Source organism: Hemiscyllium ocellatum, chromosome 25, assembly GCF_020745735.1.
Source record: "Hemiscyllium ocellatum isolate sHemOce1 chromosome 25, sHemOce1.pat.X.cur, whole genome shotgun sequence".
In the NCBI taxonomy this organism is placed as follows: Eukaryota; Metazoa; Chordata; class Chondrichthyes; order Orectolobiformes; family Hemiscylliidae; genus Hemiscyllium; species Hemiscyllium ocellatum.
This window is the reverse complement of record NC_083425.1, coordinates 56,024,005-56,050,244: the sequence shown is the minus strand read 5'-3', so window position 1 is coordinate 56,050,244 and position 26,240 is coordinate 56,024,005. Positions and strand designations below refer to the sequence as shown.

Genomic DNA, 26,240 nt, shown 5'->3' with positions numbered 1-26,240 from the left:
GAAGTTTTGGAAAGAGTTCAGAGATGATTTACTAGGATGTTGCCTGTTATGGAGGGGAAATGTTGAGGGATTTGAGGCTGTTTTCATTAGAGAGGTGGTGGTTGAGAGGTGATTTAATTGAGATATACGGGATCATCAGAGGATTAGATCGTGTGGACAGTAAGTGCCCTTTTCCTAGGATAGAGATGGCTAGCACGAGGGAGCATAGCTTCAAATTGAGGGATGATAGATATAGGACAGATGTCAGAGCGTAATAAGGATGTGGAATGCACTGCTTGCAACAGTTGTAGATTCACCAACTTTACAGGCATTTAAATGGTCATTGGATAGGCATATGGATGAGAATGCAATAGCATAGGTTAGATGGACTTTGGATTAGTTTCACAGGGCAGTGCAACATCAAGGGCCAAAGGACCTGCAATGTGCTGTGATGTTCCATGTTCTATTGATGAAAAAGCAGACTTCAGTGTAATTTAGTGTTTGTTGTTCTGTGTAGACATGGTGGGCTTTTTCTATGCTCTATGACTCTATGCTTCTTTAAATAAAGAACAGGTTGAATTCCAGCACAGACTTGTTAGGTCGATCAATGATGTGTGGAAACATCCAACATAACGATGCTCAGCCAATCACGTCTGTGCCAGCTCTTTGAAAGAACTGCCCAAATACACCTCACTTCCTGTAACCCCCTGCCTATGAGACCAGAAGTGCATTTCCAATTGCCTTTTGAAAGTTGCTTTGAAATCTGATCCAACCAACATTTAGTACATTGTACATGTTTACAATCCGCAATAAGACCAGAAGTCATAGGTGTCGAAGCAAGGCCCATTTGGCCCACCAAGTTCACTCCGCTATTTAATCATGGCTGATAGGTGTTTCAATTCCACTTACCCACACTCTCCCTGTAACCCTTAATTCCTTGCGAGATCAAGAATTTATCAGTCTCTGCCTTGAAGACGCCCAACATCCTGGCCTCCATTGCGCTCGGTGGTAATGAATTCCACAGGCCCACCACTCTCCGGCTGAAGAAATGTCTCCTCATTTCCATTCTATATTGACCCCCTCTAATTTTAAGGCAATGCGCACAGGTCCTCGTCTCCCCACCTAATGGAAACAACTTCCCAGCAACCACCCTTTCTAAGCCACGCATGATCTTGTAAGTTTCTATTAGATCTCTCCTCAACCTTCTAAACTCTAATGAATACAATCTCAGGACTCTCAGCCGATCATCACATGTTAGGCCTACCATTCCAGGGATCATGTGTGTTAATTTCCGTTGGGCACGCTCCAGTGCCAGTATGTCTTTCCTGAGGTGTGGGATCCAAATTTGGACACAGTATTCCAAATGAGGCCTAACTAGAGCTTTATAAAGTCTCAGAAGCACATAGCTGCTTTTATACTCCAACTCTCTTGAGATAAATGATAACATTACATTTGCCTTTTTTATCACAGACTCAACCTGCGAGTCAACCTTCAGAGAATCCTGGATGAGCACTCCCAGATCCCTTTGTGCTTTGGCTTTATGAATTTTCTCACCGTTTAAAAAAATAGTCCATGCCTGTATTATTTTCTCCAAAGTGCAAGACCTACATTGAATTTCCTCAGCCATTTCCTGGACCACTCTCCTAAACTGTCTAAATGTTTCTGCAATATAAGTACATTGCTTTTCATTTCTCTGCTTCTCTTCCCAGTAATATTAAACCTCTGACTTCAGGTCACTACTTACTGGGGAAAACAGCTTGCCATATTTGGCAATCACAACTTTTCATTATTTGAATGTTTCTGTTAAGTCTCCCTTAACCTTCTCTGCATGAAGAACAGCTTGTCCTGATAACTGCATTTCCTCATCTCTGATACCTTCAAGACTTGCCTACAGTGCTATGAACTGTTAGCCGCACTCCAACCAAGGCCTTGCCAGTGACATGTCACAAAATTGTCTGCTGCTTGCAAGTAATTTCATGGGACACATTCAAGTGGTCTCAGTCCAACATATGGAATATAGATTGCTCTAACATGAATCTCTTTCCAAATGGCCATAGATGGATGGCTAATGTGGGAACTGATGCAACACCATTTGCAAAAGCTGGAGCAATTGAAGCTCAGACCCATTTTTTGGCCAAAGTAGGGGAAGTTTGATGTTCACACTGGATGCCTAAACTGGAGTACTTCTTTCCTTAGTACTAACATATCTCATTTTGATGAGCATTAGGTCAGTCAATAGGCAGGGAAAAAATATGGATAACAAGGCACTGTAAATTATTCAGCTTTTAATGTTACCTTGTCTTCTCTTCCACGTCGTGGGTCGTCACACATTTTTGGACCTTGTCCACATTTACAGTCTTCGTCACTTTATCAAGATCTGGAAGAGCTCCCAGCTCCCCAGACAAGGCCAAAGTGGAAGAGTATGCTTTCCTGTTGTTCTCTTCTTCCAGTGCATCATTAACAATAGTACTGCAGTCCCCACCAAGGATTTTGACTGAAGCCCTTGTTGCCCCTTTAGATTTGCTCTGCTGAAAGAATTTGGTAATATTCTGAGAATCTTTCTTGGCACTCTCTGCCAGCAATCGCTTTTTAGTGGGTTTCCTCTTGCTGGGACTAGACTGGAGAGGGGAGCACTGATCTGTCCTCTCATTATAGTGTGCAGAGGGTTTTGTGACTTCTAGAGATCTTGTATCTTCTTTCTTTCTGGTTCCATCTGATTGGTGTATTGGGGTCTCTGAGCTAGTGCTATTCTTCTGCACACTGCTCACTTGCACTGAGTTCTTCAGCATCTCTCCTGCGGTTCGGAATGGGCTGGATGAAATCTGACCTCCAACTCCAACACGCTTTCGTTTGAACTGCAAAGCATAAAAATAGATAAACACCTGTCTGGTATTTATGATATGGACAGTGACAATGTAGTGGGGCTCCAGGTCAGACACACATATGATTAGAGGACCTGTAACACACAGAACAGTGGGCAATGGCTGGAGATGAGAGACACACTAATATAGAGGATAGTGGCTTGAAGTCAGCAATGCTCTAAATAAAGTAGGACATGGCTGAAGGTCAGTGACATGCACGATTCAACAGGTAATAGTTGGAGGTCAGTGACATAATACAAAGGTCAGTGGCTGGAGGTCAACAACATTCAAGAATCAATGACCAATAGCTAGAAGTATTTGTACATGTGGTTGAGGTCATCCAGATTGAAGATCATCCTTCAGTACAGAAGTCAGATGGTTACAATCATTCAGTCACGGGTCCTTACAATACTTGTAGCTAGCAACACAATTCCAACAAGTGGAAAGGTCAAAAGCTTCTTTACAGGACACTGTCAGGATGACATAGGTGGTGACATGAATCAGCATAATGCCAAGTTGGGGTTATAAAGCCCAGTTCTAAAGTGGATGCAAAAGCAGAGAGTCTATGAGCACAAATCATAGGAAAAGGAAAATTTCCAAGAGTTTTGAAGTCCTCCCAAAGAATGAGTTTGATCCATGGACTGTGTTATGTTTAACATACTGAGATTTCAGGGGGGTATGAATTCTATTGAGAGATTTTAAATCATACTAATGAAGAGGAAAGGGGATTTACAGTCCTCCACTGAAAGACAAAAGATATACTCACAGAATAGAGCTGTGATGCGGAAATAAATGTTTCACCATCTTTTTCACAATCTGTTGTTGCTACTGTAGTGTCCATTTCTGTCAGTTTTGAATGCAAAGGATTATTTTGCATTGACTTATTAATTTCTCCAACCTAATATGAAAGAAGCAACAAATAAGTAAAAACGTGGAAGAGTCATGCTGGACTCAAAACATTAACTCTGTTTCTATCTCCATAGATACAGCCAGGCCTGTTGAGTTTCTCCAGCACCTTCTGTTTTACTTCAACCCCCTGAGCCTGCTCTGTCATCATGGCTGGTCTGCATCTCAACTCCATTTATCCTATTTTATTCCATACCCTTACTTAACAAGTATCTGGTAACTAGAGTCTTGAATTCCAGTTGTGACACAAAACATGTATGTGTTGTGGACTGACAGGGTGTTAAACTTCAAGAAGATCTAGATATGGAAGAGATGGATAAAAGCCAGATGAAATTTAATAAAGGAGTGTGAAGCAATTTAATTTGGTAGGAAGAACAAAGAAAGGCAATATAAACCAAAAGGTCGAGTTTGAAAGTGGATGCAAAAAGCAGAGTGTCCTTTGGTTCTATAAGCTGAAATCATTGATGCTGCCAGGGAAGGTTAAGAATGCAATTAATAAAGCATAAGGCCAGGAGTATAAAAAATAACCAACTTATGATAAAATTATACAAATATTGGCTTGGTCTTAATTGAAGTACAGGTCTGGGCAGAAAAAATGTGAAGACAACAAAGAGGATACAGAAAGAATTCATGATAATAGCTCCAGGGATGAAGAATTTCAGTTACACAAAGCGAAGGTTAAGAAAAATCCGACAGAGGTAACCAAAAGAATGAGGGAGGTCTTGAGAGAATAAATATTGAGAAACAGTTCAGTTGAAGAAACTTTTGAGATTGAGAGGAAACCAATTGAAAATAATAGGCAAAATTCAGCAACGGTAACATGAGAAGATCATTATCTACTTTAATGAATCCCTTTGTCATTTTTACAACCTCTAAGCTCAATAACATCTAAGCATCATATTTGAACCCATCTAAAAAGTTAATCCTTTATGCCAGAGTACAAGTCTGACGAAATCTCTGCTGTACATTTTTCAAACCTAATATATCTCTCGAGGTGCAGTGCATAGAATAGAAAGCAGTACACCAAGCTATGTCAAATAAAGACTCTGGACAACTGATATATTACATTCAGAGGAACCTCATTATCTGAATGGCACAGTGTGGGGGGACTATTTTGTTTGGATAATCGAATGCAAGATAACACAGTTTAGCCAAGCTAAAGTTCAGACCTTATGATCTTATTCGAATAATCCAAAATTTGGATAATCAAATGCCAGATACCAAGGTTCCTCTGTACTTTGGTTTTGAATCTCGAGATAAAAGGCAATGTTTCATTAAATACTTTGATTACATTCTGTACATATGCATGAGCATGAATGATTTGTCACATGGCACCCCAAATCTCTCCATTTCTCCACAGGCTCACACTTGCCAGGAAAATATTCAGATCTGTCCCATCGGATGGCATTACTGAACTTTATCTGCCAACATTTTGCCCACTCAGTTTATGTTTCTTTGTAACAAACTACTTCCACCTAGTTTTGCTTTAGTTTTGAACCTAGTGTCATCTGTGCATTTGTAATTATCTACTCTGATAAAGTAGGAGAAAGTGAGGACTGCAGATGCTGGAGATCAGAGTTGAGATTGCAGTGCTGGAAAAGTACAGCAGGTCAGACAGCATCTGTTTCTCGTCGATTCGCCTGCTCCTCAGATTCTGCCTGACTTGCTGTGCTTTTCCAGCACTACACTCTCGACTCTACTCTCATAAAAGCAGAATATTGATGCTGTAATTCTTAAGTGTTCTGAAGAATCATCTCAGCCTTGAAACTTTAACTCTGTTTCTCTTTCCATTGATGCTGCCAGACTTGCTGTGTTTTTCAGCACTGTTTTCATTCCACATCTACAGTTTACCATCAACCCATGTAACAAGGTCACCTCCAATTTTATGTGCTCTCATATTTACTCTCAACCTTATGTGAACCATTAACAAATGTAAATCTATAAAGGCAACATCCATATGCACTCCTATCTTCTGTCCTTAATCGCCTCTTCAAAAAATACAGATTCAACAAAAAATTTATTGTAATAAATGACAAACTAAACACTACTTCCTTTTTCAATGCATCTTAATTTTTAGCTACACACAAGAACACACTGCAATTTCTATGTAATTACAATTCTAAAGCAAACAATCCACAGTCTTTTTCAGCTTTCAAACCCTTCCAGTACTCCTGCTTCAATGATTTTGATTAACCAGAGCTGAGCACTTGCATTAGTTTTCAGAAGATCTCTCAAATCTACCACCAATAGTAAAGCCCATTCAGATAACTATTCTGAATGGCCCAACTTTGCCAAGACAAAACTTAGACCACTGCAGATGCTTCTCTTCTATCAGAAACCATGTCCCTCCCAAATTCAGCTGTAATAGCCCAAAAAGTCAAGCAGCTTGTTCAGTTTCCTAAGCACAAAGAACTTCTGTCTCTATGATGTTAATTGATCTGAAGGAACTGCAACAATTCAAGAAGATAGCTAGCTCACATCCCGTGAATGAAGATTTAAAGTATATTCTGGATTAGTGGTGCTGGAGAGCACAGCAGTTCAGGCAGCATCCAACGAGCAGCGAAATCGACGTTTTGGGCAAAAGCCCTTCATCAGGAATAAGCGTGGAGAGATAAGCTAGAGGAGGGTGGGGGTGGGGAGAAAGTAGCATAGAGTACAACAGGTGATTGGGGGAGGGGATGAAGGTGATAGGTCAGGGAGGAGAGGGTGGAGTGGATAGGTGGAAAAGGAGATAGGCAGGTAGGACAAGTCTGGACAAGTCATGGGGACAGTGCTGAGCTAGAAGTTTGGAACTAGGGTGAGGTGGGGGAAGGGGAAATGAGGAAACTGTTGAAGTCCACATTGATGCCCTGGGGTTGAAGTGTTCCAAGGCAGAAGATGAGGCATTCTTCCTCCAGGCGTCCGGTGGTGAGGGAGCGGTGGTGAAGGAGGCCCAGGACCTCCATGTCCTCGGCAGAGTGGGAGGGGCAGCTGAAATATTGGGCCACGGGGCGGTGTGGTTGATTGGTGCGGGTGTCCCAAAGATGTTCCCTAAAGCGCTCTGCTAGGAGGCGCCCAGTCTCCCCAACGTAGAGGAGACTGCATCAGGAGCAACGGATACAATAAATGATATTAGTGGATGTTGTTTGTTATACAAATATTATACAATAAGTTTAGAAATTAGAGTCAACATTAAGGAGTGTGAAGAGATTTGTCAGGAATGGGATGCTTTCAAAAGAAACATGATTAGGATGCAAGCCAGGCCCATAACCATAAAAAATAAATACAGGGTATCCAAAGCTGGAGTACCCTGGATAACAAAGGATATTGTTGAGAAAACAAGGAAGTAAAAAGTGGCGTATGGCATTAGTGTAGTTTTGGTGTTTGTTGGTCTGCATAGACATAGTGCTCAGTATGGCCTGTTTCTATGCTTTTTGACAACATAACGCCAAGCTTTTAATTTGATCTCGGTTCTCTTCACCACAGCAAATGAAACACAATAACCTTGCATCCAAGTAAAAACATTAGTTAAATATTCTTGATCCCATACATATTAAAAAAAATAAATGAACAGTTCACATGTTCTTCTTTTGATTAAAGTAGAAGGCACATAGAAACAAAGTATGTTTAGCGTTTAATAACTTGACAGGATTTTGGGAGACTCAGACAATGGATTGTAAACTCAGAGACTGCTGCCTTTGTCTCAAGCATAAACGTGTTTTCCTCAGTATAATCACCTAAGTGTTCGTCAAAAAACCATAGCACCTAGGTTAACTGTCAGGGAGACTTCACAGCAGGCAGCATGTACAATAAATCTAAAAACACAGTACCAACTTAATAAACTTTATTATTATAATACAGAGTAACAAATGGTATGTGAATTGTTATTCATTCTGTTCCTTTGAAGAAAATATAAAACTAACATTGTCATTCCCTATGAAATCTTGCCCCATTTGACTCTAGCACAACATAAACACTGAAGCTATCAATCTTCACTTTAAAACCAGTGCTTATAAAGCAAGCCTCATGGTACATGATGATACAGTGCAGTGCTCAGGCTGCTCCACATCAATTGTGCACAATTGTTCTCATTTTAACATTCTGTTGTCCCAACATTCCTTAAAGAGGTCACAATTAAAATTCAGAATCACACAATTTACTTTCATTGCAGTTTCTGAGCGTAACTCTTTACAAGCTGCTCTCCCTATAATGTTTTCAGTAAAAGATTTCTAAGGGCCTCAGTTGTAACCTTCCACATGAATATTTCTCTGTCCCTTTTTTAACAGCAGTTGTTTAATACCCACAATGCTTAAATATATTTAGCAAGCTATTTTTGTTAAATCTAATAAATTCCCAACAATGCATCACTTGATTTACCCACCTTTTTTAGCATTAGTGCTTTGTACAAGTTAGCCATCTTGCTCATTTTGAAAGCATCATATTCCATTTCTACAGCACATGAGTGAGGGTCTGCCCTGTTAGAGAGGAGAGAGGCATCAGGTCATTTAACAGAATTAGCTGTATAAATCTTCATTGCAAGAAAGAGAAAGCACATTACCACAACATACATACAAAGATCACACAGAAACGTCTTGGTGAATGGAATGCAGGACAAAATTATGAAAGTAGAACTGCATTTAACAAACAACAAGTACTTTTAGATTAGATGAGATTAGATTCCCTATAGCATGGAAACAGGCCGTTCGGCCCAACAAGTCCACATCTACCATCTGAAGAGTAACCCACCCAGACCTATTCCCCTATCCTCTATTTACCCCTGGCTAATGCACCTAACATTGTAGACAATTTAACATGGCCAATTCATCTGACGTGCACATCTTTGGATTGTGGGAGGAAATCAGAGGAAACCCACACAGACAGTCACCCGAGGCGGGAATCGAGCCCAAGTCCCTGGCACTATGAGGCAGCAGTGCTACCACTGAGCCGCCATACCGCCTCTGTTGGTACAATAAAATCAAATTCTGATAACCTGAAATTCCAGCCATGGTGAAGTTGTCAGGCATTCCCAAAGGCATAATAAGAAATCCAATAGAGGGATACACATGAGAAGCTGAAGTTTGAGACTGATAACTCTATATTAGCTGAACCAGATGACATTTGTCACTTGACTATGATAACAACGTATGAAAACAACATACTAAGCAGAAAAAGATTATGAAGCTTTCCAACTAGAGGAAGAATGCCTCACTTCAGCCTCGGGACTCTATAACCACACAGCACCAACACTGACTTCACCAGTTTCCAAATCTCCCCATCCCCATCTCATCCCAGATCCGACCCTCCAACTCGGCACTGCCATCTTGGCCTGTCCTACCTGTCCATCTTCCTTCCTAACTCTCTGCTCCACCCTCCCCACCGACCTATCACAATTATCTTCCACCTATCACCTTCCCACCCCAACCCAACCCTCACCACCAACCCCCTCCCCGAAACATCGACTCTCCTGCTCCTCGGATCCTACCTGACCTACTGTGCTTTTTGAGCACCACCCTTTTTGATTCTGACTCTCCAGCATCTGCAGTCCTCACTTTCTCCTCTTTAATTGTATATGGTCAGGTTGTCATAAGGAGTCAATAAATTGAAGATTAAGACATTTTTCACATATTTATTGCATCATGGATTTTTTTTTGGCGTAGAATGTGGACAAGTCAGATTATGGAGGGGCCTCCTTGTCTATTTTAAAGCTTCAATTAATAGGAGCTTGTGGACAAGCCATTTGTGATTCAACTTATTGAAATGGTACTAGACTTCATTCACTCTACCAAAGATAGCCATGCCTTCAGCTGCCTAGGCCAAAAACTATAGAAATCTCTCAACAAGTCTCTTCAATTGTCTCATTTCCTTTTAATCTCTCCTTAACTTCGACCTCTTTAATCAAGCTTTAGGTCACAGGTTTGAATGTTTCCTTCTTTCATGGAGTATCAATGGTTGTCTGGCTATACGGCTGTGAAGTGCCTTGGGATATTTTGCTGCATTAAAAATGCTATTTATAGAAATAGAATTATTGAGGCTGTGTTGAATAACATGCATGTGTGTACTTGACTGCCACAATCTTTACTCACCACTCTGGCTTTGTAATTCCATGCTGTTTATTCTTGGTCAGTGCCTCCTCCAGCATGTGGAGACAGTGTTCACGTGCCTGATATAGAATACATCAGTGGTAAAAGGAGAGACAGAACAATTATAACATGCAGTGCCACCAACAGAAATGGTAACAACATTTTTGCACAACATTCCCCAAAAATACAGAAGACAAGCTACTTTGATATGTGGCCGTCTTATAAACAAACATTCTTCAGTGTATAAACTTCTAGAATTAGAATTAGAATCCCTAGCATGGAAACAGGGATTCCAGGGCCCAGCAAGTCCCCACCGACCCTCTGAAGAGTAACCCAACCTGCTACCCCCTATACTTATCCCGACTAATAATCTACACTATGGGCAATTTAGCATGGCCAATTCACCTAACCTGCACATCTTTTTGGATTGTGGGAGGAAACTGGAGCACCCAGAGGAAACCCACACAGACATGGGGAGAACGTGCAAACTCAACAGTCGCCTGAGGCTGGAATTGAATGCGGGTCCCTGGTGTTGTGAGGCAATAGTGCTAACCACTGAGCCACCGTGATGCTCACAAGTTATTTATCCATTGCTATTTTTCAAAATAAACATGTATTTTAATTCCCATGTCTAATACAAATTTTCAGTCTGGTTCAGCTTCAGAATTTAGGTTGATTCAATTTCGAATTCACAGTCAGAATGATAGCAGTCAGTTCTTCAACTCCACAAAGGAGTTCTTTGTGAGTCTAAACCAGAGTTTATCAGGAAAAATAATCTGTTCATGTATCTCATTGCTGCATTTGGTATTTTGTAGTGTTCAAATCGGCTGCTGCTCTGCTTACACAACAATAGACTGTAAAGGAACACAAGATATCCTAAAGTTAGGCAAGACAATGATAATGCAAGATTCTCCCAATGGATAACTCTTCTACTAAGGTAAAGAAAAAAGCTAACCCAACCAGTCACAGTAACTTTCCAATGCTTTAACTTCTTCAAATAAAACCAATTAAAAAGTAACATTAAAGCAGGGACTTTGCCATCAAATCTAAGCCGAGATTACAGGTGAAAAATATCCACTATTGTTGGTGATTCAGTAAAAACTGGTCAGATCCAATCTGGCTCCCTCTCAGTACTTTCAGCCACTAGCAGCACACATTAGCATTAAACTATCAATCTCATTCAGGTGAGAAACAGATAGTTTTGTACAAGAAGTAGAAAAGTATTTCATTGCTGCATTGGAAACACTTAAGCAAAATTTGATGCACACACTGTTGCAGTTGCATTGAAGACAGAATTGTAGACAGATTCTGAGTAGTCAAAGATGGACGACTGGAAAATTTCTAGCTGAAACAGGCTGCTCCTTTTTTTTTGAGGTGTTTTAGGTGATTTCCTCGAATTCCAGAAGCAGCAATTACTGTTTTATATGCTGTTGCATTGTTTTGGAACTTTGGAGAAAAAAAAAGTCAAAACAACACCACTTTTAAAAGGGAGAAGAACAGACAAAGGCAGTAAATGGTCCGGTCAGTGCAGGAGAGAGAGAGAGAGAGACCCTCACTGCTAACTGACACATCAGTGAACCTGCGCAATTACTGCCTTTGCTGTTGAATTCATGTATCACTGAACATCGGAGTGCATCTAGGGAAATTAACAAACTCTGAAATTCACAACTGATCTTGGGGGAACCTGCTAGGGAGAGGTTACAGCAGAGAAACAGATAAGTGAATAGTTTAGGTGTGACGTTGTTGTAAGTCTTCAGTAGTGAGTAGAGTGGGTTCTTTCTTCATTATATGTTTTATTGAGATATGTATCTTGATTAAACTTTAAAATATAAGCCATAAGTATTAAGTTAGCTAGGAGCAGTGTTTTGTAGAGGAATAGGAGAGTGTTATTTTCTGGGTCTGCAGATTGGAGAAAACAGAAATGGCCCTAAGTAGAGTGATATGCACTTCTTGTCGGATGTGGGAGTTTAGGGCAAGTTTACGTGTTACTGAGGATCACATCTGCAATAAATGCCATTGGTTGTGAATCCTGTCAGATCAAATGGATCAGTTGGAGCGACAGTTGGAGGCAATGTGGAATTTACAAGAGAAAGAGGATGTGATGGACGGCAGTTATAGGAAGGGAGAAAAATTGCAGATACAGTCACATAAATGGGTTAATTCCAGGAGAGCTAAGTGAGGTAGGCAGGTAGTACAAGAGTCTTCTGTGGCTATCCCCAATTCAAACAATTATGCTGTTTTGGAAAATGTATGGGGTAATGGATTCTCAGGGGAGTGTAGCATGAACAGCCAAGTTTTGGGTATCGAAACTGGCTCTAATGCAATGAGGAGTACGTTAGGTTCCAAGAGATCGATTGTGTTTGGGGATTCATAGTCTCAGGCAGATTGGATTTTAGTGGCCAGAGCAAAAAAATCAGAATGGTGCGTTACCTCCCTGGTGCCAGGATCAAAGATGTTTCAGAGAGGGTGCAGAATGTTCTCAAGGGGGAGAGGGGTCAGCAGAAGGTCATTGTACACATGGGAACCAAAGACATAGGAAGGGAAGAGGATGAGATTCTGAAGGGACAAGAGAGATAGTTAGGCAGGAATTTAAAAAGGAGGTCCTTGAGAGTAGTAATATCTGGATTACTCCTAGTGCTGCAAGCTAGTGAGGATAGGAATAGGAATAGGAGGGTAGAGCAGAATCAATGCATAGCTAAGAAGCTGGTATATGGGAGACGGATTCACAGTTTTGGATCATTGGAATTTCTTTGGGGTAGACATGACCTGTACAAGAAGGACGAATTGCAGCTGAATTGAAAGGGGACTAATATATTGGCAAGAAGATTTGCTCAAGCTGCTCGGGAGGATTTAAACTAGTTGGTGGGGGTGTTGAAGGGGGAGGGAGTTGGGGGTGTTGGGAGGGGATGGGGTGGGTGGGGTGGGACCCAGGGAAATAGTGAGGAAAGAGATCAATCTGAGACTGGTACAGTTGAGAACAGAAGCGGGTCAAACTGTCAGGGAATGCAAGGGCAAAGCAGAGAACAAAGTAGGACTGATAAATTGAACCTCATTTATTTAGATGCAAGAGGCCTAACAGGGAAGGCAGATGAACTCAGGGCAGGGTTGGGAACATGGACTGGGATGTCATAGCAATTACAGACATGTGGCTCAGGGATGGACAGGACTTGCAGCTTAATGTTCCAGAATACAAATGCTACAGGAAGGTCAGAAAGGGAGGCGAGAGAGAAGGGGGAGTTGCATTTTTGATAAGGGATAGCATTACAGCTGTGCTGAGGGAGGATATTCCCGGAAATACATCCAGGGAAGTTATTTGGGTGGAACTGAGAAATAAGAAAGGGAAGATCACCTTATTGGGATTGTATTACAGGCTCCTAATAGTCAGAGGGAAATTGAGAAACAAACTTGAGAGGAGATCTCAGTTATCTGTAAGAATAATAGGGTGGTTCTGGTAGGGGATTTTAACTTTCCAAACATAGACTGGAACTGCCATAGTGTTAAGGGTTTAGATGGAGAGGAATTTGTTAAATGCGTACAAGAAAATTTTCTGATTCAGGATGTGGATGTACCTACTAGAGAAGGTGCAAAACTTGACCTACTGTTGGGAAATAAGGCAGGGCAGGTGACTGAGGTGTCAGTGGGGGAGCACGTTGGGGCCAGCGACCATAATTCTATTAGTTTTAAAATAGTGGTGGAAAAGGATAGACCAGATCTAAAAGTAGGTGGCACGGTGGTTAGCACTACTGCCTCACAGCGTCAGAGACCCGGGTTCAATTCCCACCTCAGGCGACTGACTGTGTGGAGTTTGCACATTCTCCCTGTGTCTGCGTGGGTTTCCTCCAGGTGATCCGGTTTCCTCCCACAGTCACAAAGATGTGCAGCTTAGGTGAATTGGCCATGTTAAATTGCCCGTAGTGTTAGGAGCAGGGGTAAACGTAGGGGAATGGGTCTGGGTGGATTGCGCTTCGGTGGGTCGGTGTGGACTTGTTGGGCCGAAGGGCCTGTTTTCCACACTGTAAGTAATCTAAACTAAAAAAAAAGTTCTAAATTGGAGAAAGGCAGATGTTCACAGGTAAAAGGACTGCTGGAAAATGGGAGCGTTCAGAAATGAGATAATGAGAGTCCAGAGACAGTACATTCTTATTAGGGTGAAAGGAAAGACTAGTAGGTGTAGGGAATGCTGGACGACTAGAGGAATTGAGGGTTTGACTAAGAAAAGGGAGGAAGTATATGTCAGGTATAGACAGGATAGATCGAGTGAATCCTTAGAAGAGTATAAAGGCAGTAGGAGTAAAAATAAGAGGGAAATCAGGAGGACAAAAAGGGGACATGAGATAGCTTTGGCAAATAGAGTTAAGGAGAATAAAAGCAGTTTTTACAAATACATTATGGACAAAAGGGTATCTAGGGAGAGAATAGAGCCCCTCAAAGATCAGCAAGGCAGCCTATGTGTAGAGCCGCAGGGGATGGAGGAGATACTAGACAAGTATTTTGCATCATTGTTTACTGTGGAAAAGGACACGGAAGATACAGAATGTAGGGAAATAGATGGGGACGCAGGAGGAGGGGTGGGAGACGAGAAAGGGGGAGGAGGGGGAGGGGGCGTGGCCCATTACAGCACGGGGGGGGGGCATGGAGTAGTATGAGGGGGTGTAGTGAGGCCCAGAGAAACTAGAGGATGGGGCAAGGCCCAGAGCAGCGTTGATGCGGGAGATGAGGCCTGGAGCAGCATAACTTATCTTGGTACAACTGAGTGTCAGTGCCAGTGGACTGGAGGCTTGGAGCAGAGCAGGACAGTTGTTAGACTGGGGTCTGGCGTGAGCGGTCAGACCATGTGCTGAACTGCTGGGCTATTTGAAATTCTTTACTAGTGTGTAATGTCAATCCTTGAACTATGTTATAATTATCTTATTCTACTTTTTTATTTTAGACACTAAGTAATGCTACTACTTCTCCTTTTATTCCTCTTTTGTATCCAAGGTTTGTACCTAAATACTTGTGCCTAAGATGTACTCCTGTACTGGAGTACGTGACAATAAGGATATTCTTGGAACTGTTTGAATGATCTTTGATTGATTTGATTTATTATTGTCACATGTATCTAGATACAGTGAAACATTCTGTTATGCATGCATATGAAGTGCATAAGAGTAATAGAACAGAACGAGGAATACAATGTTATGGCCGCAGAGAAGCTGCACAAACAGCATGATCAACATTAAATTTAAAATTTGAGAAGTTCTCCCTGATAACTACACATGCAGAAAGTGCACCCAGCTGCAGCTCCTGGGAGATCGTGTTAGGGAGATGCAGCTGGAGCCAGGTGCACTCAGGATCATCAGAGATGCTGAACACTTCTTGAGATAAGAGTTTTAGTGAGGTGGTCACACCTCAGCTGCAGGCAGAGAGCAGCTGGGTGACCACCAGGAAAAGACAAAGGGAATAGGGAAAGATTGCAGGAAATCCCTGTGGCCATTCCCCTTGAAAATAAGTACACCATTTTGGATACGTTTCAGGGGAAAGCAGCAGTAGCCAGATTGGTGGCACTATGACTGGCTCTGCGGCACAGCGGGAAAGGGCAAAGGTCAATAGGACCTTAGTGATAGGAGACTCAATAGTCAGGTGGACAGACAGGAGATTTTGTGGCCACAAACAGGAATTCACGATGGTGTTACTTCCCAGATGTCAGGGTCCAGGATGTCTCGGAGCAGCTGTAGAACATTCTCAAGGGGGAGGGTGAGCAGCCAAACGTCATTGTGCATGTTGGCACAAATGACATAGGTAGAAATAGAGATGAGGTCTTGCGGAGTGATATCGAGAGCTAAGAAAAACATTAAAAACCACAACCTCATCGGTGGTAATCTCCTGATTAATTCCAGTACCACATGCCAGTGAGGGTAAAAAAATGAAATAATAACAATAGGAGGATATGGCAGATGAATGCATGGCTAAAGAATTGGTGGAGGGGCAGGGATTCAAGTTTTTAGATCATTGGGGTCTTTTCTGGGTCAGAGGTGACTTGTTCAAGAGGATAGGTTGCATCTGAACTGGAGGGGGACCAATATCTTGGTGGCCAGGTTTGCTAGTGCTACACAAAGGGTATAAACTAGATTGGCGAGAGGCAAATGCCAAGCTGGAAGGAGATACGGTAATCCGAAATAGCAAAGTGAAGAGACTTAGACTTAGACTTACAGTGTGGAAACAGGCCCTTCGGCCCAACAAGTCCACACCGACCCGCCGAAGCGCAACCCACCCATACCCCTACATTTTACCGCTTACCTAACACTACGGGCAATTTAGCTTGGCCAATTCACCTGACCCGCACATCTTTGTGACTGTGGGAGGAAACCGGAGCACCCGGAGGAAACCCACGCAGACACGGGGAGAACGTGCAAACTCCACACAGTCAGTCGCCTGAGTCGGGAATTGAACCCGGGTCTACAGGTGCTGTGAGGCAGCAGTGCTAACCACTGTGCCACCGTGCCGCCCGTAACACGACAGGGAGCAAGGAATGCCTGTTGGATTAAATTGCATCAATTTCAGTGCAAGAGGGTTGACAGGTAAGGCTGATGAACTCAGTGTGGATAGGTAACGTGGGCCTGGGATATTATAGCCATTACAGAAATGCCTGAGAGGGACAGTACTGGCAGCTTAAGGATTGGTAGCTAGGGTACAAGTGCTTTAGGTAGAAAGAGGGAAGGGGGAGTTGCATTTTTGATTAAGGCAAGTATCACAGCAATAATCAGAGATGAAATAACGGAAGAATCATCCAGTAAGGCTTTGTGGCTGGAGCTAAGAAATAATAAAAAAAGAGGGTGGTGGCATTATTGAAGTAGTCAACAGGAAAGAATGAATATGGAGGAAGATTGATGAAACGTGCAGGAGCAAGAGGGTTGCCAAAGCAGGGGATTTTAATTTTCCTAGTATTGCCTGGGACTGCTACTGCATTAAGGGCTTAGATGGAGTGGAATTTGTTAAGTGCGTTCAGGAAAGCTTCCTCAAGCATTATACAGAATCCTACTTGGGAAGAGGCAAAACTCAATCTACTTTTGGGAAATAGGGCAAGACATGTGACAGAGGTGACAGTGGGGGAGCACTTTGGGATCAGTGATCATAGTTCTCCAATAATTTTCAAATAGTTATGGAGACGGACAAAACAGGTCCACAGGTTCAAGTTCTAAACTAGGGCAAGGTGAATTTTGATGGAATTAGACAGGAGTTTGCAGGGGCTGACTGGAGTTAGTTTGTTTGGACGCAAAGTGACAGTGGGAGGCTTTGAAATGTGAGATAGAGGTCAAGGTCTATATGTTCCTTTGAGGGTGAAAAGGAAGGTTGACAGGAATAGGGAACCCTGGATGACGACAGATATTGAGGCTTTGACCAGAAGAGGAGGAGAAAGTATAGATCCGGTACAAGCAGCTGGAATCAAGGGAATCCCTGGAGGTATATAGGGAGTAAAGGAGTTTACTGAATGAGGACATCAGGAGGCCAAAAAGGGGGCAAAAGATAGCCTTGGTTGAGAAGATTAGGGTGAATCCAAAGAGGTTCTTTAACTAAAGAGAAAGAGAATAGGACCCCTCAAGGACTGAAGTGGACATATATGTGCAGAACTGCAGAAGATGGGTGAGGTCCTCGATGAATATTTCTGCTCAGTGTTTACCACGAAGAAAGACAAGAGGACTTGGGAACTTGGAGATAATCCAGATCACAGTAGAGGTGTTGTTGCATGTATTAGAGTGTATGAAGGTGGATAACTCTCTTGGTCCTGACCAGATATAACCAAGAACATTGCAAGATGCGAGAGAAGGAATTGCGGGGGCTCATTTTTTGCATCAGTACCCACAGGTGAGATCCCAGAAGACTGAATGTTGTGCCCTTATTCAAGAAGGACTGCAAAGAAAAACCTGGGAATTTTTGAACAGTAAGCCTAAAATTGTGGTAGGTAAGTTACTTGAGAAAATTCTGTAAGATAAATACCATCCAGTGTGGAAACAGGCCCTTCGGCCCAACAGGTCCACACCGACCCTCCGAAGAGTAACCCACCCAGACCCATTTCCCTCTGACTAATGCACCTAACCTATGGGCAATTTAGCATGGCCAATTCACCTAACCTGCACATCTTTGGACTGTGGGAGGAAACCCACACAGACATGGGGGAGAATGTGCAAACTCCACACAGACAATCGCCCGAGGCTGGAATCGAATCTGTGACCCTGGTGCTGTGTTAACCACTGAGCCACCGTGCTGCCCCAAAACAAGTCCACACCGACCCTCTGAAGAGTAACCCACCCAGACCCATTTTTCTCTGACTAACGCACTTAACCTTGGCCCATCGCTGTTTGTTATCTACATCAATGATTTGCATGAGAATGTACAAGCATGATTAGTAAGTTTGCAGTTGACTCTAAAATAGGAGAAATCATGGACATTGAGGAAAGTTATCAGAAATTGCAGCCGGGGAAGCAAGCCAAGAAATGGTAAATGAGCTATTTTGATAAGAGTGAGGTCTTGCATTTTGGAAAGTTAAATCAGGGTAGGAGTTTCATGGTGAATGGTAGGTGTAGTGAAACAGAGGGACTTTGGAATTCAGGTGCACAGTTCTCTGAAAGTGGAATCACAGGTAGACAGGGAGTGAAGGCTGTTGCATTGAGTATAAAAGTTGCGAAGATACGTTGCAGTTGTACAGGACATTGGTGAGGCTGCACTCAGAGTATTGTGTCCAGTTTTGGTCACCTTGTTATAGGAAGGATAGTGCTGAGCTGGAAAGAGTACAGAAGAAATTTACAAGGATGTTGCCAGGACTCAACTGTCTGAGTTATAGGGAAGAGTTGGACAAAGTTAGGACTGCTTTTCTTTCGAGCATAGGAGACTTAGGTGGCCACACTTTTTATGGATAGGGTGAATACACTCAATCTCTTTCCCAGGGTTGTGGAATTGAGGACTAGAGAACATCAGTTTAAGGTTAGAGGAGAAAGAATAAAAGGGAACCTGAGGGGCAACTTTTTTTTTACACAGACGGTGGTACGCATATGGAATGAGCTGCCAACAGACGTGGTTGAGGCGGGTACATTAACAACATTTAAAAGCATTAGGATAAATATATGGATAGGAAAGGTTTACATGGATATGGGCCAAGCAAATGGGGTTAGCGAAGATAGACATTTTGATCGGCATGGACCAGTTTGTCTCTGTGCTGGAGGACTGTATGACTCTAAGTCCATTAAGAAGTCTAATAACAGCAGGGAAGAAGCTATTCTTGAATCTGTTGGTATCGGTGTTTAAGCTTTTGTATCTTCTGCCCGACGAAAGAGATTGGGAGAGATTGTAACCCCAGTGGGCGGGGTCATTGAATGTGTTGGCTGCCTTTTCAAGGCAGCAAGAAGTATAGATGGAGTCAATGGATAGAAAGTTGGCTTGCATCATGGATTGGGTTGTGTTCAAAACTCTTTGCGGTTTCTCGGGCAGAGCAGTTGCCATATCAAGTCGTGATGCAATCAGAGAAAATGTTTTATATGGTGCATCAAGAATTGATAACAGTCTTTATGGGCATGCTGAATTTCCTTTATCTCCTGAGGAGATGGAGACACTGTTGTGCTTTCTGGATGGACCAGGACAGATTATTGGTGATAGTCACTCCTAGATGCTTGACGCTCTCGACCATCTCCACCTCAGCACCATTGTAGACAAGGATGTGCCCTCAACCTTCCTTCCTGAAGTCAATGACCAGCTCTTTCATTTTGCTGATGTTGACAGAGAGATTGTTATCTTTACATCATGCCACCAAGCACCCCATCTCTTTCCTGTATTGTGTTTTATCATCGTTTGAAGTCTGGTTTACAATAGTGGTGTCATCAGTGAATTTGTAGATGGAGTGACGACAAACTTTGGCCACACAAGGAGTATATTAAGAGATTGTGTACACAGTCTTGTGGGACATCAATGTTGAGAATTATGGCAGAGGAGAAGTTGTTCCCTGATGAAGACCCTTGGCCAAAAATGTTAACTTTCCTGTTCCTCCAATGCAATCTGATCTGCTGTGCTTCTATAGCTCCACATCTATTGACTCTGGCTTTCAGCATCTGCAGTTTTTACTGTATCCTCCTTGCCTATTCTGCATATGGTGTTTTGGCTTTCATTAACAGGGGCATCAAGTTTAAGAGCAGCGAAGTTTTGCTGCAGCTCTACAAGACCCTGGTGAGACCACACTTGGAATATTGTGTCCAGTTCTGGTTGCCTTATTATCGGAAAGATACGGAGGCTTTGGAGAGGGTGCAAAGAAGGTTTACCAGGATGCTGCCTGGACTGGAGGGCGTGCCTTACTAAGAGAGGTTGACTAAGCTCGGACTTTTCTCTTTGGAGAGGAGGAGGAAGAGAGGTGACCTGATCGAGGTATACAAGGTAATGAGAGGCATGGATAGAGTCAATAACCAGAGACTTTTTGCCAGGGCAGGATTGACTGGCACAAGGGGTTATAGTTTTAAGATATTAGGAGGAAGGTATAGAGGAGAAATCAGAGGTAGGTTCTTTACGCAAAGAGTTGTGAATGCATGGAACGTGTTATAAATGGTGGTGGTGGAAGCAGAGTCATTAGGGACATTTAAGTGACTGCTGGACATGCACATGGACAGCAGTGAATTGAGGGGTGTGCAGGTTAGATTATTTTATTTTAGATTAGGAATGTCCCATGATGTTGAGCCGAGGATCAAAGGGCCTGTTCTGTGCTGTACTTTTCTATGTTCTAACTCAGCCTCAATCTAAATTCCTTGAAGAAAAACATTTTTTCTGCACTCACCTTATCAAGTCACCTCAAAATAGCTCAATAAAAATATTACATCATTTTGTAAAGCAATACATTTTATAGAATAAATTATTGGCAGGTGGACAGAGGGGAGTGGGGTTGCCTTGTTAGGAGGAAATGAAATTAAATCAATAGTAAGAAATGGAGTAGGGTCAGATGGTGTAGAATCTCGGTTGGTAGAATTAAGGAATCACAAAGGTGAAAAAAAAACCATAGTTGGAGTTATGTACAGGCCTCCAAATAGTAGTCAGGAACTGGGGCGCAAGATACACCAGGAGATAGAAGAGATGTGTAGGAAAGGTCAAGCTACAGTGATTATGGAGGACTTCAATATGAACATGGACTGGGAAAATCAGGTTGGTAGTGGATTGCAAGAAAAGGAATTTGTGGAATGTCTCTGAGATGGCTTTTTGGATTAACTTGTGGTGGGGCCCACTAGGGAACAGGTAATACCGAATCCAATATTGTAATGCAATAAGGGAGCTTAAGATGAAAGAACCTTTAGGAGGCAGTGATCATATGAATGAATTTACTCTGCAATTTGAGAGGGAGAAGATACAATCAGAGGTAATGATATTACAGCTGAATAAAGGCAACTACAGAAGCATAAGGGAGGAGCTGGTAGAACTGACTGGGAGAAGAGCCTAGCAGGAAAGACTGGAACAGCAATGATAGGAGTTTCTGGGAGTAATTCAGGAGACATAGCAGAGCCTCATCCCGAGGAAAAAGAAGCATGCTACAGGGATAATATAAAAGCTAAAGAGAAAGCATATAATGTAGTGAAGGGCAGTAGGAAACCAGAGGATTGGGAAGCTTACAAAGACCAAAACAGGACAACAAAAAAAAAGGGAAAATATGAGGGTAAGTGTGCCAGTAATAGAAAGTAAGACCAAGAGTTTCTTTGGATATATAAAGGGCAAAAGAGAGGCAAAAGTGGACATTGGATGGCTGGAAAATTACACTGGAGAGATAGTAGTGGGGAACAAAGAAATGGCTGAGGAACTGAATAATTACTTTGCATTAATCTTCACTGTGGAAGACACGAGTAATATCCCAAAAATTAAAGAGAGTGAGGGGGCAGAGCTGACTGTGGTGGCCATCACCAAGGAGAAAGTGCCAGTAAAGCTGAATGCCCTAAAGATGGATAAATCACTTGGACCAGATAGACTACGTCCCAAAGTTCTAAGGGGGATAGCTGAAGAGGTAGTGGAGGCGTTAGAAATCTTTCAGGAATCACTAGATTCAGGGAGGGTCCCAGAGGACTGAAAAATCACTAACATGACAGACCCATTTAAAAAGGGAGTAAGGCAAGAGTCAGGAATTACAGACCGATTAGCCTAACCTCGGTCATGGGTAAGATATTGGAATCCATTATGAAGGATGAGAATTCTGAATACTTGAAAGTGTATGGTAAAATAGGCAAAGTCAGCATGGTATCATCAAGGAGAGGTCATGCCTGACAAATCTGCAAGACCTCTTTGAGGAAATGACTAGCATGTTAGACCAAGGAGAGTCAATGGATGTTACCTACCTGGATTTCAAGAAGGCCTTTGACAAGGTGCCACACAAGAGGCTACTGAGTGAGTTAAGGGCCCATAGTGTTAGAGGCAATGTGTTAGCATGGGTAGAAGCCTGACTTTCTGGCAGAAAACATGGAATGGGAATGGCAGCCGGTGACAAGTAGTGTTCTGCAAGCCTCAGTTTTGGAACAACTTCTCGCTTTATACATTAACGATCTAAATGAAGGAACTGAGGGCATTCTGGCGAAGTTTGCAGATGATACAAAGTAAGGAGAGGGACAGGTAGCATTGAGGAGGTGAGGATGCTGCAGAAAGATTTAAGCAGGAGAGTGGGCAAAGTAGTGGTGGATGGAGTACAACGTGGGAAAGTCTGAAGTCATGCACTTTGATAGAAAGAATAGGCACATGAACTATTTTCGAAATGGGTAAATAGTTTAGAAGTCTGAAGTGCAAAGAGACTTTGAAGTTCTAGTCCAGGATTCTCTCAATGTAAACTTACAGGTTGAGTCAATAGTTAGGAATTTATTTTGAGAGGACTTGAACATAACAGTAGAAATGTACTTCAGAGGCTCTATAAGACTCTAGTCAAACCACATTTGGAGTATTGTGTACAGTTTTGGGCCCCATATCTCAGGAAGGATGTATTGGCCCTGGAGCATGTTCAGAGAAAGTTCATGAGAATAGTCCCAGGAATGAAAAGTTTAACATATGAAGAACATTTAAGGGCTCTGGGTCTATACTTGACGGAGTTTAGAAGGATAGAGGACATCTAATTGAAACATACCAAATACTGAATGGCCTGGACACAGTGGATGTTGGGAAGATGTTTCCATTGATAAAAGAGATTAGGACCTGAAGGCATAGCCTTACAGTAAAGGGAAGACCTTCTAGAACAGAGTTAAGGAGAAACTACTTCAGCCAGCGAATGCTGAGTTGATGGAATTCATTGCCACAGATGGCTGTGGAGGCCAGGTCACCGAGTATATTTAAGACTGCGATAGATAGGTTCTTGAGTATCATGGGGATCAAGGGTTACAGGAAGAAAGCAGGAGAATAGGCTTAAGAAACTTATCAGCCATGACTGATTGGTGGAGCAGACTCAATGGGCTGAATGGCCTAACTTCTGTTCTTATATCTTATGGTTTTATAACCTCCCATCTTCCTAAATTTCCCTGAGTGTAGGTCTACATCATAAGCCAAACCCATCAACTTAAGAATCAGCAATGAACCATCTCTGAACTACTTCTAATATAAGTACATCCCTCCTTGATATGACCTAAATTGTACAGTGCACTAGATGTGGTTTGATCAATGTCCTGTACAGCTGTAGCAAGACTTTTTGATTTACATATACTATCCCCTTGCAATGATATTCATCTGTCTTCCTAATTGCTGTACTTGCTTGTTGACTTTATATGATATATGTCTCAGGACACCCAGATACCTCCGCTCTGCAGCATCCTACAGCTTCTTTCCAGTTAAATAATATTCTGCTTCTCTATTATTTCTACCAAAGTGGACTTCCTTTGGTTTCCCCACATTATACTCTATCTGCTAATTTTTTTGCCCAATGATTTAAGTTTTACCTCTTTTTGCAGGTTTGTTGCATTCTTCTGACGACTTCCTTTCTCTTGCTTTCCTACCTATTGTTGCATTATCTGCAAATTTGGCATCAATCCTGTTGGTAATGTCTTCTTTTGGGTTCTTTGGTAAATTTGGCTATTTTTGGTCACAGTTCCTCAATGGGGATCATAACATTTGTTGTAATCCATCTGCAGACCAATTTGTGCAGATAGTGTCCAGAATATATTGGTAAGGCAATGTCATCTAAAGGGTTTCCCCAGTTGTGTAACTACAAAAATGTATGTTATATGAGAAATGTCAAGTTTTAAACTCGAGTTCATTCTGCACTGTACATTGCTTCCAACTTGCTGATATAAATAGTGAACACCCACTGTACATCCCTAGATATATATACAGTGGTACCAAACTTAAATCAATATCATTCGTTATTGCATTGCAGTTCAATTACTATTTCAATCCATACTACTTCTTAAAGAGGATATTTATGGTAATGCTATTCAGTACCTTGACAGACAACTTGGGTATTTTCCGATTAGCTGCATCTCGGAGGGGACAGTCAGGATCTTAAAATAAAATGATATAACATTAATTTTCAAATTTATCAGGCCTTTTGGCTGATAAAGCACTGAACTCTCTAAGTGCTATCATAGACTTTAGAGTTTATGGGTGAATGTGAGAACTGCAGATGCTGGAGATTAGAGTTGAGAGTGAGGCGCTGGAAAAGCAAAGCAGGTCAGGCAGCAACCCAGGAGCAGGAGGATCAATGTTTTGGGCAAAAGCCCTTCATTCCTGATTATCCTGCTCTTCGGATGCTGCCTGACCTGTTGTGCTTTTCCAGCACCACACTCTCAAATTTAGAGTTTATAGCACAGGAGTACCGGATTCAGCTCCTGTGTCTGTGCCAGCTCTATGGAGAAGATAATCATGCAGTATTCTCCTCCCTCCTTCATCAATTCCCTATCACACTTGAGAACTTCTGACCATGTTTCTACAGAAAAGATCTGAAAGAGGGTTGCGGCCTTAAAGAATAGCACAGCCATTTAAATGAGTGGCTAATTTGCAAATATGTGGCTAATTTGAAGTTGGGTAAAAGGATAAATAGTGTACATCCTGGGCTGGTGACAAGTCAATGTGTTGGGTATTAACCCTTCTTCAGGATTAGGGGTGTGTGTGTGTGTGTGTGTGTGTGTGTGTGTGTGTGTGTGTGTGTGTGTGTGTTTGTGTGTGTGTGTTGCTCAGGGAGAGTAGCAGAATGGTGAGGTTGTGATAGTTTGATAGTTGGACAGAGGTAGTGGATATGACCTGGTTGGTCGATGGGATGAATCTGGTTGGGAGATGGAATGGAAGAGATGAGGCAGGGCTGGAAAGGGAGCCCGAGGATGGTTAGGAAGGTTACTTGAAATTAGAGAATTCAATGTTAAGTTGTCTAAGCTGCAGGCTGTGCTTGCAGAAAATAATGTGCTGTTCCTCCAATTTGTGGTGAATTATCTCAACTTTAGAACCCAAGTGCTTAAATTATAATAATAGATGATGAACCTTATATTGTTATACTTAATCCCCTCCTTTTCAAACAGAGGTGATATATTGGCAACTTTTAATTCTCTGGCATAACTTCCAAATAATTACAAAATTGCAGTTAATGCTTGTGATTTTCTCTTTGGCATTCATCAATGGCGTCAGAATAGAGTGCCTTTTTTTACTTCAGATTTCCATCACTATTCCTAGTGCTATTTTGTCATCTACAGCCGTAGTGTCAAATAGTCCATTTTCTTTTCCGCACTTCCACTCCATAGTCTGCCATATAAACCAAGGTATGGTACTCATTTGTATCTTTATACCTTCAATTCACTCAACACTTTCTTTCCTAATCAGTTATAATCCATTTCCTTAACTCTTAGTCTTCACATATTTATATCCCAAGCACCCCTGTTTAAAATCAAAATAAAAGCAAAATATTGCAGATGCTAGCAGTCTGAAAAGAAACACAGCAGGTCTGGAATGAAGAATCATATCAGACTCAAAACATTAATTGTTTCTTCCCCTGCAGATGCTGCTAGACCTGCTAACTTTCTCCAATATTTCCATTTTTATCCCAGTTTAAAATCTATTACTTTTATGGTCTTCTCAATTAATCCTTCGTTTTTGGCTCAGCGTAATATCTTTTTTTCCCCAGTTATGTGTCCTTTCGAATACTTGGATTATGGTTGCGGTGTTCTAGATGTTGAGATTTTATACTAAGAGGATTAACAGTTAATGTAAACTTCATCAGAGAGATTTTCTGTACCAGTTTTGATTGCCAAAGGAGGATTGAAAAGGGTTTTGCAAAATTTTCCTCTCCTTATTGATTGAAGTTATTTTCATGATCATTTTGCCACTCCTGGATTATAAATTTGTTGTGGATATGGGTGGGATGGGACAGATGGTGTTCAACCAGCGTCAGTAGTCTGGGCAGACTTGCTAATTTAACTGTTCTTTCATCACCCGTCCTTTTGTCCTTTTTGTTGAATCACAGAGGAGGAGGAGTAGGTCATTC

General features: G+C 42.0%; 1 protein-coding gene and 1 long non-coding RNA gene across 3 annotated transcripts in view; one reads left to right on the top strand and one right to left on the bottom strand.

Moving 5' to 3' along the window:
- recql5 (RecQ helicase-like 5) overlaps positions 1 to 26,240 on the bottom strand; it is a 145,708-nt gene that overhangs the window by 18,798 nt on the left and 100,670 nt on the right. The window contains exons 11-15 of one of the 2 annotated variants that reach the window (XM_060844382.1): positions 24,212 to 24,270; positions 9,809 to 9,885; positions 8,107 to 8,200; positions 3,607 to 3,738; positions 2,275 to 2,834 (exon numbers count right to left, since the gene is read on the bottom strand). In XM_060844382.1, the coding sequence (XP_060700365.1) occupies positions 2,275 to 2,834; positions 3,607 to 3,738; positions 8,107 to 8,200; positions 9,809 to 9,885; positions 24,212 to 24,270 (922 nt within the window). Of the gene's footprint in view, positions 1 to 2,274; positions 2,835 to 3,606; positions 3,739 to 8,106; positions 8,201 to 9,808; positions 9,886 to 24,211; positions 24,271 to 26,240 lie in introns of those variants that run through there. The other variant, XM_060844384.1, reaches the window with a different exon arrangement.
- LOC132827704 (uncharacterized) overlaps positions 1 to 26,240 on the top strand; it is an 86,929-nt gene that overhangs the window by 25,523 nt on the left and 35,166 nt on the right. The gene's annotated exons all lie outside the window — the stretch shown is intronic.